Raw genomic sequence first — 20,298 nt, forward strand, 5'->3', positions numbered from 1 at the left:
CTGTGGCACACGCCCCTGCGATGTGGGTCCAATGCACGCCTTCTGCACTGCGGTGTCACCAGCACAGGCCAGACACGTCAAAACCCCGCGCACAGGGCTCCCAGGGGGACCATGTGCTGTTGTCTATGGAAGGCAACTTTCTAAAGTGGAATGCAACCCCACAGGGTGGGCCCTGCCTGTCAGGCCATGGAGCCTCTACTCAGATTCCTCACACGTGAAGCCAGAGGATTCAGCTGGACTCCTGGTCCTCAACCCAGGCAACACACTAGGGTCACTCCAGCAGTTTCAGACGCGAGAACACTGCCAGCCGGGTTCCACTCGGGATCAGTTCAGCAGAACACCCTGGAGTGAACAGAGACCCACAGCACAGCCTTCCGCTACCGAGAGGGCCCAGATCTGCATGCGAAGACCAAGCATGCGTGCAGCCCCGTCTGCAGGGTCCTTCTCCTCAGGGCCTCTGCATCCATGTCTAGAAGCTTCTCCCCTGTGGGCAATCCCTGGGGAATAAGTCACCATCTTATCTAATCAGTGTGACAGGAGCCAGGGCCATCATGCAGATTTAGTACTCACTTTCAAATCCTGATGCAAAAATTAGGCCTCAAATGGAATAGAAACCCTCCTCAGAGGCCTCTTCTACTTTGAAATTCTACCAGTTAAAATGAAAAAACATTGAAAGTGCATTTATTATTTCAAGAGTAAAATGCTGTGATAATTGATAAAAGTGTTAGTTTTATGGACAAAAACAATTACTAAGAACTTGGAAATAGCTAAATAGAGAAATAAACTAAAAACTCAGAGAGTGCATTAGCTATGTACTCTTAGGAAAAATATATCTAGTTTGAAATAGCAAATATTTATAAAAATGTACCAAGTAATATAGTCATAATAATACAGTTTAGATCATATCCCAATTCTAATTTAGCATTAGTTTGTTATAATAACATTCATTACATTAAAAATAAACTTACAAACTGAATTTACTGAATAGTTATTTAATTCTTTTTAGAACACAAGGATTTCAAATACAAACAAATGAACGAAAATGTCCTATTTGGAAAAACTTCAAATTTAGTGCAGATTAATTAAAAGCAAAATGCCAATTTCACAATCTAAAAATTATATAAAGGCGAATCACCAAACCAAATATTAACATATCCTTTCACTCCAGACAAAATGAAGAACATAAACAGTATAAAGAAGAACAGCTTAGGAAACCTGGAGTACTCCAAGCACATTGTGTTTTCAATAATACAACTTCAAGAATTTGTATTCAGGTAATTCAATTAAAACTACGGGAAATGGTCAGAAGATCTGGACAAAGCACCCGAGCCTTCCGTCTGAAGGCAGAGAGAGCAACTAGGGCAGTGTGGAACACCAGGGCCGAGGTCAGAGACTGGGGCTGCGGGAAGTGGGACCCCACCCTCGGGCAGCCCGTTTTCTAGAGTCGGCAGTGGGTTTCCGAAGGGGACCTTGATAGGGTCACAAAAACTGAGGAAAATGAAAGGACCCCAGTAAACCTCACGGGCTTGTGGGTAGGACCTCAAAGGGCTATGCCTTATGAGTAACGATGGCCAGAAATCCACCAGCCCTTGGGAGGCCTGAAACCGCACTCAGAATCAGCTCCAGACCTGACTACACTCAGATGTTTAAGAAGCTTGGCCACTTCTGGTCAACTACAAGAAGGAAAACAAAGTCCACTCGAAAAGAATGCGTCACCCCCCCAGGTCTCCCGTCATCACAACAGCACAAAGTCAGACATGCAACCTAAAACATCCAAGTGTAGAAAGAAACACGATCTGACCAAAAAAAAAAGAGAGAGAGAGAGAGAGAAACAACAGGCAGGAAAGCCTTGCCACAGGGCCAGAGAGTGTTACCAGTCAGACTCCAAAAAACTGCACTACGTGCAGAAAAAAAATAAGATCAAGAAAGTCTATGGAAAACTACGAAAAAGGGCCAAATGAAAATCCTAGAACTGAAAACCAGATAAAGGTAAAATCCAATGGATGAGTTTAGCAGCAGATTACTGTGCAGGTAAAGCGCAAATTAGGGAAGCGGATGATAAACTGGAAGAAAATACCCACACTGAAGAAAAGAAAAGGGAAACACAGACACAAAAATAACTTAAGAAACTTAGGGGATACTGAAAGCTAATCCAACACAGGTATATAACTACAGTCCCAGATAGATTAAATGGAGAGACTGGGGCAAAGTCATTACTTGTTGTGGTGAAGTTTGAGAATAATCAGGTCTAAGAATTCACAACTGTATAAAACAACAGATTTAGGAACTACAAATCCCAAATAGAAGAAATTAAAATGAAAAAAACTACAGTTAAGCACATTAAAAAAGAACTTCAAAAAAATCAAAGACAAAATCTTAAAAATAGCCTGGGAAAAAAGAGTATTTCCAAAGAAGGAACAATAGGATGGATAGCTGATTTCTGGAGATTAACAATAGATGGCAGAAGAGAATGGAATGGCATTCTCAAAGTGCTGAAAGAAAATAAATACAAACCTAGAATTCTATACTCAGCAAAAATAACCTTCAAAGATTAACCTGAAATCACATTTTGAACAGAAAGAAAATTCATCGCCATCAGATCTGCATTAAGGTAAATAAAGAATATCACAGATGAAAGGTCAGACATGAAGAAATGAATAAAAGTGGAAAGGATAAATTTATGAGTAAATTTTGACTATTATAAAATAACAACAACAATGTCTTGTGATGTTAAAGGTAAGTTGAGAGTTAAATACAGGTTAAAATAGTATATAAGTTAAGAGTGAAAGTATTCCAGACCCTCACTTTGTCAGAATTGGCAAAAGTATTAATTTAGATAAAGTTGTCAATAATCAGTAAAGAAACAGCAAAATAGTGACTACCAAGCTGGTGGAAAAAAAAATATATATATATACACACACACATATATATCACTAAAAACATACATTAAAACCAAGAAAAGCAAATTAGAATAGTTGAGATAATTAGAATTCATATTGTACAATGATAGATTTAAGCATAAATGCATCAATAATAACATTAAATGTAAATGGGCCAAACTAATTGAAAGACAAAGACTGTCAAACTACAAATCAAAACTTTGTATGCAGTTTTGCAGATAAAGTTGGATTTAGATAAAGGGATGCAGATAAAGTTGCATTTAGAGGAAAATGTATAGCTATATAAGCACACATTAGAAGAGAGGGCTGAAATCAATGCTCTATGTATCTACATCAAAAAGCTACAAAAGCCACAATACAACCTAAGAAAATAGAACATAGAAAAATAATAAAAATAGTAGAAATTAATCAAATTGATATTCAACAAACAATATCCATAAAGTCAAAAGCCAGTCTTTGAAAAGAATAACTGATAAACTTCTGGAGAGAATGACCAAGGAAAACAAAAGCAAAACAAAACAGCAGCAATAAAGAGAAAAAGCACAAACCACCAATATCTGGAGTGTAACAGAGGACATCACTAAAGGTCTGACAGACGTCAAAAACACCAGAAAAGGATATGACACCAAACACCACTAAGCCAAAAATTCAAAAATGTATAACAAAGGCATATATTTCTTTAAAAAAAAAATACAACTTAGCTAAAGTGATCCAGGGGGAAAAATGTCCCATTAACTATTTTAAAAATTGAATAAGTAATCAAAAACCTTTGCACAAAGAAAACCTTAGGGTTAGATGGCTTTAACAGTAAGTTTCACAAGATATTTAAGGAAAAAAATAATATCCACGTTAAATAAACTTTGCCAGAGAATACAAAAGGAGAGAGGAATGATGCTTAACTCATTCTGAGGCCAGCATAGTCATGACACCAAAACGTGACAAGGGCATTATGAGAAAGGAAACTGCTTGGCAATCTCCCTCATGAACACAGTTGCAATCATACAAAATAAAATATTAGCAAATCCAAGTTTTCACTACATAGAAGATAATGTATTACAATCAAGTTGACTGGGGTCATTTTAAAAACGCCAGTTAGAATTTATATTCAGATAAATCCATATGCTTTACTTCATTAACCAAGTAAAGCCAAAAAATCATACAAACATCTCAAAAGATGCTGAAACAGCACCTGATAAAAATCAATATCCATTCGTACTGAAACCCTGAGCAAACAAGGAATGGAAAGGAAACTTCCATAATCTGATAAATAGCACCTATCAAAAACAAGTAGACAAATGAGTAAACAATACAAACAAAGCCCCCACAGAAAACATGGCACTTAACAGGAAACTGGGAACCAGACAAGTGTGCCTGCCTCGTATCATGACCACAATTCAATACTCTACTGGCAATCTCAGTCCATTCTACACAATAAGCAAGTAAAATATACAAAAGGTATTCCAATCAGAAAGGAGGCAATCTTGTCATTATTTATAGATGACAGGATTCTAAATGTTGAAAATTCAAAACAATCTATTAATGATTAGGATATTTGAATTTAACAGGGTTGCTGGACACAAAGTCAACAGTCAAAAACTGACTGCTTTTCAAAATTATAAAAACCAAGCCATTCACAATAGCAACCAAAGCCATCAAATGGCTTGAAATATATTTAATCAAAATACATGCACGCCTCCTTAACATAGAACTATTAAGAAAATATTAAGAAAAATTAAAGAAGGTAAATAATCAATGTTGTAAAAATATCAAGTCTTCCTAATTTGAACCACAGAGTCAATGCAGCCACAAACAAAACCCCACTGGTATCAATTCCAGGTAGAATCAGCTCCTAAGAGATAATTAAAGAGGATGTACCCAAGATTTTGAAGAAGGGAAAGATTTCTCGAGGCACAAAATCATCTAAAGGAAAAGACTGAAACTGTATTAGAAGGGAGAATTTCTGTGCCTGAAAGATAACATTAAGAGAGTGAACAGGCAAAGTGCAGAGCGGAAGAGGAGATTTACAGCATGTACAACTCGCCAAAGGCTTGATTCCATAATATAGAAAGAACAACTCCAAATCAAGAAAAAGGGAGACTCCCCCATCAGAAAAATGGGCAAGAGACTTGAACAAGCACTTCACAAAGAGAGGAATATTCATTTGGCCAAAAAACTTATGAAAATAAACTTTATCTTATTGGTAATCAAAGAAATGCAGCTGAGGGCATGAGGAGGAGCTGAAATTAAAGTGACTGACAGCAGCAAGTGTTGACAAGGACATGGAGCCACAGGAACCCCTGTACGTGGCTGGTAGGAGTGTAAAGTGGTACACCACTTTGAAAACTTTTAGGCATCACATATGAATACTGACAACATGCATGCCCCAACGTTCAACAACTCCACTTCACATTTGGCCATATGTACCAAGAAACATGTCCAAGAATGCACACAGCAGCATTGCTTTTAATAGCTCTGGTTAGGAAACAAGCCAAGTATCTAACGACTTTAGAAGAAATGACTACATTGGTGCATTTATAAATGGGACACCACACAGCAATATATAATAGATAATGAATGACCTCTTGCTGAATGCAAAATGGGGATGAATTTCACAAGCATAATGTCCAGAGAAAGAAGCAAAACACAAAAATCCTACATATTAAGGGTTCCATTTACATACATTTCAAAAGCAGGCAAATTAATCTTCCACGTTAAATGTCAGGAGAGGAGTTATCTTTGGGGAAGGGGGAAGTGCATAAAGCCTTCTCTTCCCACTTATGGGCCAGCCCTACAAGAGTAAATCGCTCTACTCTCCTTACCTGGAATTCTGTTACCTGAAGAAAATGTACACCTCAGCTCATTTTCAGTATTACCAGGAACAGACAAGTTCAACTAAGCACGGAAGTCCAGGGCAGAAACTCCGAGTGTCTATGAAAGCCCCTCACTCTGGTGATTAGATCCTGACTGTCTGTGTCACTTAAAACAACAAGTTGTCCATAGAAGGGATACAAACACACAGTGAGCCAAGGGCTCTTTTAAGCGAAGATCTGAGAGGATGCTCAGAGCAGACTCAGCTCCACGGTGGACTCTGCACCCCGGGGACACGCCAGGGCTCAGACACGCTGGTGACACTGGGCACTGTCCTCGTGCAGAGGAGCCCACGGGTCCTTGGCCCAGCAGCCTGCAGTCAGCAGGGGCGACACCGTGACCTTTTCCTCAGTAGATGTGTCCCTCTCATTTTCCAAAGCGGGAAACAGCAAATAGAATGTTCTCCTGGAGAGTATCAAGTATGGGCTCTCCTTAGAAGAAAACAGACCACGCTGGTCTCCAGATGTACAAACACAGTCCCCACAGAAGGCAAAATTCAGAGTGGAAGGAGTAGATGGGAAAAGCACGCTGCTGGCCCTCACTGGGTCACTCTACAACCTAGCACCTGTCCCTCACTGGGCTGTGAGTTGCTCTACAACCTAACACCTGCTTTTAAGGCACTTACAAAATGCTCCCGAAAGAAAAGTACTTTGAAAAATGCAGGGCAGAACTCACAGATGAAATTCACTGTGCATCTGGCATGCTTTATGGCTTTTAATATTTTTAAGTCTATTAGGAATCCTGCCAAATAGTCTTTAAAATGTTTAAATCAAACCAAAAGTCAGGCTGAATGCCCCTTGCTTTGATGTTAATATTGAATCCTGCAGCCCTGGATGAAGATAAATCCCTGGACTCTGGTTCACCGGGGGAGCTAACCAAGGGTGGGCTGACACACACGCTACACTCACTGTCCCTGTCAGGGGGTGGGAGTCCCATTCCTGGCCTGCTTCTTAGAAACCCAGCACAGACGAAGTGGCAAGAGTCACCACAGTGAGGCTCAGCTGCCCCTAGATCTTTCCCTACTCCCCATGTGCTGCCCCAGCACCCTCCTACACTCCCTCCCTCTGCCCCCCACCTTCCGGAGTTCATGCCCCCACTCCCTCCCTCTGCCCAGCCTTCCGCGCCCGCACGCCCTCTCTCTGCCCAGCCTTCTGCACCCGCACTCAGCCTCCCTCCCTCTGCCCAGCCTTCCGTGCCCGCACTCACTCTCTTTGCCCTTCTCCTTGTTCTTGAGCTGCTGCAGCTTCTGCTCCCGGTGCTGCTTCTCCAGCTCCTGCTCCTGGCGGTGCCTCTCCAGCTTCCGCTGGTGTTCCAGCAGCTCCTGCTGGTGCTTCATGGCCAGCATCTCCTGCTGTTGCTGCAAGCAGAAGGAGCAGACAGATGGTCAGAGCCCAGGCTCCACACACAGAGACCCGATGAAGACCCAAGAAACCAGCCCAGGCCCCATGTGTCTGCCCTGGTGTGGCCCTGGGCACGGCCCTGCCCTGCACTGCTGCTATTTCAGTCCAAAAAAGAAGTCAGGGCCATTCCAGGCTCTGGGCATTGTCTTACCTTTTAAGTGGAAAATATTAAAAGCAAAAGCCATTGGCTTGCTAGAAGAAAATATGCAAGAAGAGTTATGTTATCTTGCAAGTTGGAAATGCTATTTTGAGAACAACTTAAAGACAGTGAAGAGAGCGTGAAATGGTACAACCACGTCAGAAAACTGCTGGGCACTTTCTTATAAAGTTAAACACACATCTGCCCTGAGACCCAGCAATCCCATTGAAGAGAGCGTGAAATGGTACAACCACTTCAGAAAACTGCTGGGCACTTTCTTATAAAGTTAAACACACATCTGCCCTGAGACCCAGCAATCCCATTCCTAGCTATTTATCCGAAACACGGAAGCACACCCACAGAAAGCCTGTACAAGAATGTGCATGGGATTTTTGGTCACACACCAGCCTTGATGCAACCCACACATTCCCTCAAAGGTGGACACTTGGACAAATGATACGTATTCACTAAAGAGAACACCACCTATCCATAAAAAAGAATAACCTACGTGTACACAAGAAAACACAGGTGAACTGCTAAAGAGCAGGTGTTGGCAGAGGGTGAAAGAGCAAAGAGGCGAGACTGGAAGACCCTCCACCGGGCCTCTGCACTCGCAGCTCCAGTTCTGCACATTCCACCATGGCCTGGCGTGGAAATACGGGTGGTTGGCCCTCAGTGTCTCCAGGCTCTGATCCTCCGTGGGCTCAATGAGTAGAGGTGAAACCCAAAAATATGGAGGGCTGACTATATTCACATGAAGTTCTAAAACAGAAAAAACGCACAAGGATAAACACATCAGAAGAAGGCTGGCTCTGAGGAGGTGAGGGAGGGCGGCGGGGGCCGAGGCCGGAGGAGACGCCCCAGTGGATGGAGTGTCCGACCTGTCGAGTGTCCACAGGGGAGGGCACAGTCACCCAACAGCACCCTTAAGGGCTGGCATTCTGCTGAGTATAAATTATATTTCATATTTCAAAAACTGACATAGACATAAAAATGTTTGTCTTAATAACAAAGGGTAGAAGGTAAAATAAAAACTGCAGTATTTATGACATACAGATAAATTTTACATAAATGGTTGTTATACATTAATGAGAATATGACAGGCAGCCCACTGAAAAGTTGGGCAAAAAAGAACAGGAGATGCACAGAACTGTTTAAAGATAAATGGGGACAAATGTTCAAGATCGCTAGTGAACATTTCCCATGTCACTCACGGTATTAGAAAAGGTGAAAAGGAACAATTTGGCCTGGCGCTGGTGAGCGTGGGAAGGTGCAACTGATCAGACGCCCTGAGAGGGGCTCCTGCAACCCCAGGGTACCTCTGTCCTGGGACCCAGCCCACGCTCCGGGGCTCCCGCACATCCTCCCGCTCCTCCAAGACAGTTCTGCTCTTGTTCGCACACTCCAGGGTTCTGTCTGCACACAGTTTCCTCAGTTTCCACACAAGCCCCTAGGCCAGCCCAGGGGAAGTGCCAGGCCTCCACAGGTGTGAGGAGCTCTGCCAACTGCCTGCCGGGGAGAGCCTCTCCGCTACCCTCTGTGGCCTGCACGTGTCTCCCTCATGGTCTGTCTGCTGTCCCCAGTACTTGCTCAGTTACCAGTTGTCTCTTGTCCCATTGTCTTTTTTTATTTTAGACACAGGGTCTCGCTCTGTTGCCCAGGCTGGAGTGCAGTGGCACAATCACAGCTCACTGTAATGTTGACCTCTTGGGCTCAAGTGATCCTCCTACCTCAGACTCCCAAATAGATGGCAGTTAATTAAAAAAAAAAAATTGTAGCAAATGGGTCCTACTATGTTGCCCAGGCTGGTCTCGAACTCCTGGGCTCAAGCCATTCTCCCACCTCAGCCTCCTGAGTAGCTGGGCCTACAGGTGCACACCACCGCACCCAGACACGTATTTTTCTTTTTTGACGAAACAAGGTATTGCTCTGTTGCGGGGACTGGTCTCAAACTCCTGGGCTCAAGTGATCCTCCCACCTTAGCTTCCCGAAGCTCTGGGATGAGGGGCGTGAGCTGCCTCACCCGGCCACTGTTGGGATGCTTTTTGTTGGTCTTGCTCCGCTTATGGAGGGAGAGGGGATGGTGAGAGGGTTCGGGCTGAGCAGGCATCCTGGCAACCAGAGTGGCCCAAGGAACTTTCTGTGGAGGAAACTTAGTGAATCAGGGGCTCTGGGCTGGCTCCAGAGTGGGGCTTCTACCAGCTGGTGGTTCTGCCTGGAGGATAAGGCTCAGGCCAGGGAAAGGATGAGCAAGGCATAGAGTGGGGTGTGTGTCGAGGCAGCCACTGGACGCCTGTGCTCCATGAGTGACCATGCTGGCACAGCAGGACTGGCGCCCACGGGATGCCACCCGTGCCACACTGCCGTCCCTGTGTATTCTTCAATCCCTCTATGGCCGTGGATGGGTGGCAGTCCTTGGCCTGTTAGGAAGTGGGCCACAAAGCAGGAGGTAAGCGGCAGCCTAGGGAGCATTCCCACCGGAGCTCGAGCTCCTGCGGGATCAGCGGCGGCATCAGATTCTCACAGGAGTGTGACCCTGTTGTGAACTGTGTGTGGGGGGGATCCAGGATGCACGCTCCTTATGAGACTCTAAAGCCTGATGATCTGAGGTGGTGGAAGTTTCATCCCAAAACCATCCTCTTGCACCCCCCACCCCTGTCCATGGAAAAAACCGCCTTCCATGAAACCAGAGTCCTGGTGCCAAAAAGGTCGGGGCCGACTGCTGCCCTACAACAGATGTACATCACTTCAGAGCAAGAGGTGATAACAAAAGAAAATGACAGTGGCTGAGGGGTGGGAAAGCAGGTGAAAAGGATTACAAAGACGGGCAGAGGCAACCCTGACAGAGTTGGGCCAGCAGGGGCGGGGGCCTGGGTCCCTGAGACGCCACAGCCTGAGAACCCACCACGAGTGTGCTCAGGGTGGGAGGCGGGAGGCGGCACGAGCCTTCAGCTACAGGGCCTTGCACGGAGAGACATGCACATCAACGTGCTTGTGCACACAAGTGTGTGTTCTGAATGTGAGTGTGCGTGCATGGGAGTGAGCACGTGTGCTCCAGGTGCCTGTGAGTGTGCAAGGACACCGCCCTTCTCTGTGGGCGGTGAACCTCAGTGGCATCGGCAAGGTGATGGGGGCGGGCAGTGTGTGTCCGGGAACATCTCTGGCATCTTGCTGGGTCCTTCTTCACATGAGAGGCCGGAGCGGACTGGCGAGCTCCACACCCTTGCTGCCCCTGCAGACCCAGCTCCCAGGTGGCTACCACACCCTGTCCTGCGAGAGCCTGGAGGTCCAGCTCAGCCCCCAGGCACCCGGCACACACACCTTTCAGACCCCTAGGCTTCTGGGAAGATCCAGGCTGCAAAAACAGCCTGGCCGAAGCCCTTTTATGGTCACAGGTGGTGCGGGGGAGGGGGATGGCCCCACCAGGGACATCAGTCCCCTTCCTGGGCCTCGCTTCCCACCGCTGAGGACTCAGCCAGTTTCCATGACCACCCAGAGCCACTTGTAAATGGGGAAGAAAGGATTTCGGTTTGCTCACAACCTCTTCCTACTCAAGATGAGACACGCCAGTCACCCCGCGTGTCTGTGACTTGTGTGAAATTCGAATCACATCATGTCCACAATGTTAAATGTAACATCGACTGTATAATTTTGTAAGGTAAAACTCCTCATTCTTCCATTCTGTAAGTAAAGCCCCCAGCCCAGACAAGGGACAGAGACATGCGCTGGCCAACCAGATGGCATTCAGCAACCTCAAACTTGCGGTGACAGTGAACAAGCAAAATGAACATGACTGCCTCTCATGAGTGCCCCATGTGGATGGAAGGGTGTCCTGGGCTGCTGCCCTCCATGGCCCACCCTGAGGAAGGGTCCCCAGGCAGAAACCGCCTGCCCCATTGCAGTGCCCCCGGCAGACAGCTCTGGAGTGAGGCCGCCCCAGCCTCCAGGATAGAGACCACAGTGCTGGTCTTTCCTGGCCCACCTGGGCTGGGCCATTGCAGCCTGCAGCCCACGGCCAGCCTCCCTCCCCACTGCCCCATGGTGGCACAAGTGGCCTGGATGGCAGAGCCCCACAGGAATCGCGTTGGGTCCAGGGCAGTGGGACCTCGGGCTTTAGGTAGGGCTGTCCAGTCACACTTGTGGTCACACACAGCGAGAATTTATGGCAACAGAGAGAGCAGGTCAGCATCCAGACATTGGGGACAGGACCTGCCTGCTCTCCCCACAGACAAAAAGCCCTGTTCACAAACACACCCACCCACCTACAGCCCTCACAAAGGGGGTGGGACTCAATTCCAGCCAGGAGCACGGGGGTAGAAGAGCTGGAGAGGTGGCGGGAGGTAGGCCCACACCCAGGGAAAGAGGGAGAAGGGGAGGGGCTGAGGCACGACCCTACCCAGGCAGGTGCATCCGCGGGCTGCTTTCCAGCATGAGTGCTGCTCCTGGCAGATGTGCGGGCACAGGCAAGGCAGGAGGCCTGAGTGGGCTGAGGGAGAGGGGGCTCCCACCATGCCTGGCAGCAGCGCGTGCAGGAGGGGCGGGGAGGGCCGTTGGGGCTGGGCTGCACACGCCAAGCATCTCACCTGTATCTTTCCCACGGCAAAAACTGAATTCCGAACAACCAACTTAAATGAACTTCTGGGGGATGGTGGGATAAACATAAGCAAGCTCTTGCCATGTCCTTCATCTGGGCAGCGCTGGCCTCTGAAGACTCACAGGTGGTCTGCAGCATGCTGGCTGGAGGGCAGGCTGCCTGGCCAAGAAACCCTGCTCCGCCCGCCTGCTCGCTGCCAGTACACTTCCACCTAAATATTTAAGCTCTCCGTGCTGGGTTAAACGTGGGACCTGCCCAGCGGTTCCTGTGAGGACTGGAAGAGGTGGCATGGGGAGAACGCTCAGAAGAGCTGGCCTGGGCTCGCCTCCGTGCGGCCTGGTCGTCATCAAACCGTCACTTTCAAAAGATGTCGCCTAGAGAGGCCGACTTCCTACAGACACTAGATGTTATCCTAAGGTAAAATCAGGCCCCCTCAAGACTAGGGAGATACTACCCGGAGCACACCTTCCTAACACAGTGTTCCTCGCACCACAGGCAAGCAAAGTCCCTCTACCAGGACAAACATCTGGGCATGTACAGATTCAGGACTCTGCCTTGGGGTGCCAGAACTGTGTACACAGGTAAAGGTGCCCTGAGGGCGTCCCTGGGCCATGCAGATTGGGAATGCCACCGGCAGATTAACCTATAAACGTACAACCCACAGGGCTTGGGGCGCTTCTCAGCTCAGAAAACAAACACAATCCTTTGTTGAACTGATCTCCTCGTTATGGCAAGCCCCTCCCCTCTGGCTGTCACCTGCACAGGGCCCCTTGGCTCCCTCCCTCCTGCTGCTCAGAGCTCACTCAGGGTGGAAACAGAGCGGACAGATGCAGCCTAATGCAGTCCCACAGTATCTACTTGTCAGCCAGAACCCAGAAGGAAAGTGAGCTCTTTCCACCATCATTTCAAAAAGAATGAAAACAACAACCATGGCTGCTGGGGATTAAAATTCACAGGAAGGCAGAACTCCCAGAAGCACGACTGTGGTGGAGTTTTAATGAAACCAGCAGTCACAAACGGTGACTGATTCCCTAACTGCCCCCGGCAACGTTGTGTGATCTCACGCTTCGCTTGTGCAGGGAGGCATTCCACCTTATTAGATTTATAACAGATTATCTGCAGAGCAAAGCCTGCAAAGTGAAAGCCGTCAGGACAAACTGGATTTCAACACTCCTTGTTTACAGCACAACCTCAGACGTCAGGCCTGTTTCTTCATCTTCTGACACAGGGACCCTGTGCTCTTGGCGCTCTTGGAAAATGCTGACGAACCACAAGGGAAGGTGGCCATTTCACGCTTCTTCACTCCCGCCCCACAGCCTGGCATCGTGAATAGGTACTTATTCTTCGTGGGGCACCCTCAGTTGGTTTCCGGAGGGCAGGTGCATCACTGGAGTACCGAATTCAGGCTTCGAAAAACAGGACTTCGAGATGCGCTTATTTTTAAGTGAGCTAAAATTGTCTGCAACTAATCCCTCACTAACATTTCACGTTAGACTACTCCGTGGGGGAAGGGCTGTTGGGAAGCAATTTTTTGCAGACTGAAACTATGATGATCAATTTAAAATAAGATGACTACGACCTCGTTCTTCTAACAAAAGCAAAAACAAAACCAATCGTAGCTGATCCTATTACTCTAACCAGACTTTAACTCTACTTGAAGCATACACTGAACTCTGAACCAAATATAGGAGCCCTAGAATTTAGCTGCTTTGACTCTGACTTCAGAATTTAATATACAAATATTCAAGGGGTAACCCAAAAAGATTTTCACTTTAAAAAGTAAACTTCTGAGTTTCTTGTGTCTCTTTTTCAACTTGCCAGGGGAACAGCCCCAGAGTACGGAGACGCTGCACCCACATACAGCGGCAGGCGCCAGGAGGAAAGGGCAGAAGAGTGGACACCACGGATGGTAAGCTGCCACCCATGGATGGGAACACCAGGCGCAGACCAGCCGCAGCACCCATGGCTCTCCAGGTGTGTGCCCATGTGCCCCATGGGTTGACAGACCCCACTGCCACATGTGTGTGCCTCTGCTTAGCTTGGGAGGCAGCTCATGCTAAGCAAAGGTGCGCACAAAGTCTTCCCATCTATTCTTAACCCTCACCCAGAGGCACCACAGAGGGACTCTGCTCTAAACCAAGGGTGAGCTCCCACCCCCGCCTCCCCACCGCACCCCTGTCCTGGCATAGAGCCCTGGATCAGGTATTCAGCACAGCCCAGGTGAGCTCTGATGCTCACTGACGGCTGCCTCAGGTGACCGGAAAGCTGGGCCTGGGCAACATCTCTTCAGCTTCCTCTGCCAGATATTAAAGAGAATAAGGATCATGGCCCACGCTCCCAGTGCCAGAAAACTAGGTTCCTTTCCATGTTAGTCCCTCCCTGAAAGGAAGAGTCACATTATCAACTAAACAGCTCTGAAAACTCTCTCCTACCCACTGTGCTCTCCACAGCACAAGTCACACGGACACACACACACACCACACACACGCACACGCACACATGAAAAAGAGGCCAGCCTTGCTAGTAAAAAAAAAGACATGCACACTAAAACAGTGTGTAAATGATTTTTATTTTTCGTGCATTCAACTGGGAATACTCTGAAGTTAGGGAAGAAAAGGCACGCCTTCCACCACTGCAGGGAGAAAGCGTGAGCCTTGCAGGAGGGCAATGTGCAACCTACATACAAAACGTGCCCTGTACATGCCCTGGAGGCTGTGCCCTATGGTGGGGGGGCCCTCAGTGTCTGCCCTGGAGGCTGTGCCCTATGGTGGGGGGGGCCCTCAGTGTCTGCCCTGGAGGCTGTGCCCTATGGTGGGGGGGGGCCCTCAGTGTCTGGAGGCTGTGCCCTATGGTGGGGGGGCCCTCAGTGTCTCCCCTGGAGGCTGTGCCCTATGGTGGGGGGGGCCCTCAGTGTCTGGAGGCTGTGCCCTATGGTGGGGGGGCCCTCAGTGTCTGCCCTGGAGGCTGTGCCCTATGGTGGGGGGGGGCCCTCAGTGTCTATCCTGGAAGCTGTGCCCTATAAGAAGGGAGCCCCAGTGCCTTCTGGGGAGAGGTGCACCCCATGGGGGGTGCCCTGTATCTACTAGGGAGAGATGTGCCCTATAGAGGTGCCCCAGTGTCTTCTGGGGAGAGGAATGCCCTACAGGAGATGCCCTGTATCTCCTGGGGAGAGGTCTGCCCAATGAGGGGTGCCCCGTGTCTCTGGGGGAGAAGTGCGGCCTGCAGGGGGTGCCCCATGCCCCCTGGGGAGAGGTGTACCCTAACTCCTGGGGAGAGGTGTGCCCTCTGGGGGTGCCACGTGCCTCCTGGGGAGAGATGCGCCCTGCAGGGGGTGCCCCATGTTTCCTGGGGGGAGGTGCGCCCTGCGAGGGGTGCTGGGGCCCAGGCTTGTGCTTGGGGTCTCCCACATGCCCCTGCTCTGTTACTCACTGGCCTGGGGCATGCTCTAGCCATAGCATTGTGGCCTGTCCTTGGACCCTCTCTGGGTACCTATGTTTGTATTCTCCCTCTCCATACACTTCTGGGAGGCATTGACCAGAAATGCAAGAGACAGGCCAGGCGTGGTGGCTCACGCCTGTAAACCCAGCACTTTGGGAGGCCGAGGCAGGCAAATCACTTGAGGTCAGGAGTTTGAGCCCAGCCTGGCCAACATGGGAAAACCCTGTCTCTACCAAAAATACAAAAATTAGCAGCCAGGTGTGGTGGTGCATGCTGGTAATCCCAGCCACTCAGGAGGCTGAGGCATGAGAATCGCTTGAACCTGGGAGGAGAAGATTGCAGTGAGCTGAGATGGCACCACTGCACTCCAGCCTGGGTGACAGCTGAGCAAGACTGCTTCAAAAAACAAACAAACAAAAACACAGAAGTACAAGAGAGAAACTTCCATGCTCATCTGGGATCTGCTTCTAGGTGTAAAAGCACTGTCCGAGAAAGAGAGGCGAGGCTGGGTCTAAACCACCACAAAGAGCCAGGAAACAGGAAAGTCCACGGGGACCACGAGCACTAAAACTCTGCTAAAAGATCCTATTTACCCAACATTAATAATTTAAGTTATATTTTTAAAATGATTCCCTTTTCAATTATAAAACTCTATTCAAATTCACTGATGATTTAATGACACTAATTAGATTTTGTGTTCAAGAAATCTGTCTGACAAACACCATTGCCAAATGTCACTAACAATATGATGGCTTATAAAGAGTTTAAATCATCCAAACAAAAGCCTCCTAAAGTAATGAAAACACTATGTAGTTCAAATGGCTTTTATAACCTCTGTTTCAATGAAGAAATAAATGATAAAAATGCAAAGAGAAAGGCAACCTTGAACTTCTTTCTGTGCTTTTGAGACCCTGGCCCAGAGACTGGCTCCAGAGTCATGGTTCTGGGGTCTCCAGCCATCTTTCAGAGGGTCTGCCACTGGGGGTGGTGGGGTGGGCTCTCCCAGGGACCCCTCCAGGAATGAGGAGCATGGCCTGAAGGCCTGGCCTGTAGGAGCGACGTGAGGACTGGGCTCAGGGTGCTTTCTTCCAAGCAGTGAAGCCAGCTCCTGGGGCACCAGGAGAGGAGGGGCAGAAGGGTTCTGGAGGTGGGACCTGGCCTCGCCCTGAGGTGGCAGCACTGACCCCAACTCAAGTGTCTTCTTTATTTCTTTTGGCCTCCTAGGACTACCGTGAGGAGCCCCGGTCAAACACACAGGGCTTAGGCTTACTTCTCAGCTTCTCATCTACGTCTTCTTCTTGTAAAAGCTACACATGCAACCAGCATGGAATGAGACATCAACAATCCCATCTCCTTAACCTCGCTCTGCACCGACACCCGGGGCAGCTTTGGCGTGGTCTCCTAATCACGCGCTGTGAATGCTGCAGCTGGATCAACGGCGAGGACTGCAGGGCTCACCAGGGCACAGTGACAACAGGAAAAATGGAATTCAGCAGGAGCCCCTGAGGCCATCCTCAGCCAGGAACTGTGTTGGGCTGCAGGAATGCAGGGAAGCTGGAGTGAGCGAGCGGTCCTCATGTCCCCCAGGCAGGCGGGACCGGCGGCCGATGGGGGCTTCTGAGAGGTACAGGGCAGGGCCTGGGTCGGTCAAGACTGTTGTTGGGGAGTCCTCAGGCTTGACATGGGGTCGCCAACATGCAGAATACAAAGGAGCTACGATACTCGTCTTAAAAAATTATTTCTAGGAGTCATGGAATGTGAGCCTATGGTGCAAAAACAAAATAATACGAGTGGCCTCTTGAGGGCTGCTCTTGGCCGGTCACAGAAAGGCCGGTGAGCTGAAGCCCTGGGCGGGCTGCAGAGATTGCCCGCAGTGACTCCCCCTGACCCGCGCCATCTGCCTGGCACGCACCTGTTTCCTGCAGCCAGCTTGAAAACTCTTCTCCCAGGCTTGAAAAACAGCAGCCAGTTGCAGTTGCCCATGGTCAGGGCTGTGAGGGAGGCAAGCCTGGCCTGTCCACAGCACAGAGCGGCGCCATCAGTAAAGTGAAGACTGAGTCCTCTCTCGTGTCCCGCCTGCCAGGAATGTCGGGATCACAGGGATCCCGAAGGGTGTGGTGCTTGTGGAGCTCTCAACTGCTCCACCCTAAACTCGAGTGGGCTTGTTAAAGTGGACAGGGTCCCAGTGGAGGCTGGTGGGCCAATCTCCACAGGGACAAGTGACGTGTTTGTTACACACGGCTGCTAGGTTGCTCTGAATTCTGAAGACAAAAACGATAAAGCATGGACTGAAAGAGCTCAGGAAAGTGTCCTCTCCTTGGTTTGTCGAACACTGACATTAGCAGGCCAGTGTGTCGGGAAAAAGCAGCAGCAACAACTCCCAAGCCAACAAATGTCAAGGCAATGGTGCAAAGTCCAAAGACCCAGAGCCCCCAAGCAGCCCCTCAGGGTTCAGCCAGAAACCTCCCAGCCGCTGTTCCCTCAAGGCCAGAGGGGGCCGCGGACAGAGCTCTCAGGGCTCACCCTTGAAGCACAGGCACTCACAGAATGGTTTGGCACCCATGAGAGGGGACACGGAGCTGTCCCTGAGCCTGTCCTCCAGGGCCAGCCCAGCTTTGGGATGCAGCCTCCCCTGCAATCTGCCACTAAGTCTACAGACAACTGATACTACTTTACTTCCATTTCTCCACAGTGATTATGAAATAAAGACACTGAACAAAGTGTCTTACATATAAAGGAAGGGAAACTGGGATCCTGTGGTCAAGAGAATTACCAGCTAGGGCAGAAACAGAAGGACGCACCCCTAAGCTTCTCTGCATACGAGGTGGACACAGTAATATCTGCATGTGGGCTAACGCCAGGTAGCCAAGACCTCAGCTGAACAACTTCTACCCACGGACCACGTGAGCATCTCAGAAGCACCAGGTAGCATATGGTCATAGGCTTTTGATGCTCTACATCTGTGCTGTCCAACAGGTGCCATGAACCACGTGTGGCTCAAAACGCAGCTGGCTCGAATGGAGACATGCTCTGTGTCTAGACCCCAGTGACTTGCCAAGACTTAGCAAGAACAACAACGGCAGCCGTGTTGGTGGCAGCCTGCCACCTCCCAGATCAGGCCATGAGAGACCCTGTGGCTTCCATGTTGGCCAGGTTTCCTCTCGGGTTGCTCCCTCTGGGAAGCCAGCTGCTATGCTGTGAGCAGCCCTGTGGACAAGGACCTCAGGCCTCTTGCCTGCGGCCATGTGAGCGAGCCTGAATGGAGCTCCTCCCGCCTCAGTCCAGTCAGCCCTGCAGATGAGACCATAGCCCTGTCTGACATCTTAACAGCAACATAATGGGAAACCCCATCAGCTAAGCTGCTCTAGGATTCCTGACCCACAGAGCAAGATAACGCAAGCTTGCTATTTTAAACTGCTAAGTGTTGGAGTAATTTTATTACACAGATATACATGACTTAATCTGGTTTTGTGAGATTTTTCACTTTGTTTAATGTGACCCCTAGAATATTTAAAATTACTGGTGGAATTTTAATATACTCATGTATATTTCTATTAGACAGTGTTGCTCTAAATGGTTTTAAATGCAGTGACAGCATATTATAATCACAGATATCATAACTAGCCTGCCAACTACATAACATAACTTTGCTACATATCACTAGTACATATTTCCAATTGATTTAATTTTAAAATATGGTATCAGATTAAATATTTGTAGAGAGTAAGTACCAAAAAAGTCTTCGTTTTTTCCTTACCGTATTTAAATTAAAATAAAATATTATCTTTTTCTAGTTATAAAAGGTTAGTAGAGAAAACAAAAAATATAGAAAAGTCCTAAGAAAAAGAAAACACACAGATTTGTCAATACAGCTCCCAGCAACGATCATTAAGGTTCTGGTGCTTCTTCCCTTTGCTAGGTTTTCTATATCTGGGCACGTTTCAGATGAAATTAGGTGATAAGCATTTTTCCTATTTGGAATATGCTTCCACACAATGACTTGAGACTGCTGTTCCCACTCAGCACCACATCCCATGTAATACACGGAAGTGCTGCCCGCGGTTTGTCGCCTCCTGCAGGAACCTCGCATCATGCCTGGGGCCCCGGCACACTCTGCAGAGGCAGAGGCCTGGAGTCACGGGAGTTCAGGGTGCCGGAGGCCGGGCCCACCCGCACCCACGCGTGCCGCGCCTCACCTTGATGTGTTCGTGGAGCTGCGCCTCGTGCTGCCGGGAGAGCTGCTCGTGCTGCCTCTGGAACTCGGCGATGAGGATCTGCCTCTGGATCTGCTGCTTCTGCTTGAGCGCCAGGAGCTCCTGCTGTAGCTGCTGCTCCCGCAGGGCGGGCTCTGCCACAGGCAGCGAGAACTGGTGGTCCAGGCGCAGGTCCATGGGCACTGCCGAGGGGGCCACTTGTAGAGGCAGCGCCGTGGCCACATCCACTGTGAGAAGAACAAGCAGGAGAGCCGGTCACTGCCACCCTCAGCTGTCCCCGGACCCCAGAGCCCCTGACCAACACACTAGCCACCTTCATGGGGGGGCCTGTGGACATGTGAGGATTAGATACCCCTCTACCCCTTTCCCCCTCTGGCCCAACAAACTCAAAATGCAAGACTCAGAGGCCTCTGGGGCCCACTCCTCAAGGACAAAAACCACAAAAGCCTCTGGAAGGTCAGACCAGGACACACTCCACAATCCCTGTTCCTTCTTCCACCCTCCCCGGGAGGCTGGCTCTCAGAGGACCCCGCTTCAGGCCCAGAGCCTTGCTGACGTCATTCCTAGAAGTCAGTAACGAGAAAAATAAAGAAAAAGGTTCTGGCTGGCCAAGGAAAAGAGCGGGCACCAGCCCTCAGCTAGGAAGACTGCCTGTTCTGCTCCTCTTCCTCCTCTCCTATCGAAGCCACTGCGCTGCTCTGTGAGAGCCACAAGAACAGTGTGTGCCCCAGAAGTGGTCCAGACA

At 49.0% G+C, this 20,298-nt stretch overlaps 1 protein-coding gene and 1 long non-coding RNA gene across 16 annotated transcripts in view; one reads left to right on the plus strand and one right to left on the minus strand.

Annotated features, from left to right (window-relative positions):
* The window catches only part of HDAC4 (histone deacetylase 4), a 352,930-nt gene that overhangs the window by 129,120 nt on the left and 203,512 nt on the right, over positions 1-20,298 (minus strand). For all 15 annotated transcript variants that reach the window (XM_073020204.1, XM_007966865.3, XM_007966864.3 and 12 more), the window contains 2 exons: positions 19,536-19,780; positions 6,975-7,125 (listed from right to left, as the gene is read on the minus strand). In XM_073020204.1, the coding sequence (XP_072876305.1) occupies positions 6,975-7,125; positions 19,536-19,780 (396 nt within the window). The remainder of the gene's footprint in view (positions 1-6,974; positions 7,126-19,535; positions 19,781-20,298) is intronic.
* LOC103218193 (uncharacterized) lies at positions 13,039-16,671 on the plus strand. Its single transcript, XR_491476.3, has 3 exons — positions 13,039-13,234; positions 13,723-13,875; positions 16,564-16,671. It is a non-coding gene; the product is annotated as an uncharacterized lncRNA (long non-coding RNA).

Source organism: Chlorocebus sabaeus, chromosome 10 (assembly GCF_047675955.1).
Source record: "Chlorocebus sabaeus isolate Y175 chromosome 10, mChlSab1.0.hap1, whole genome shotgun sequence".
In the NCBI taxonomy this organism is placed as follows: Eukaryota; Metazoa; Chordata; class Mammalia; order Primates; family Cercopithecidae; genus Chlorocebus; species Chlorocebus sabaeus.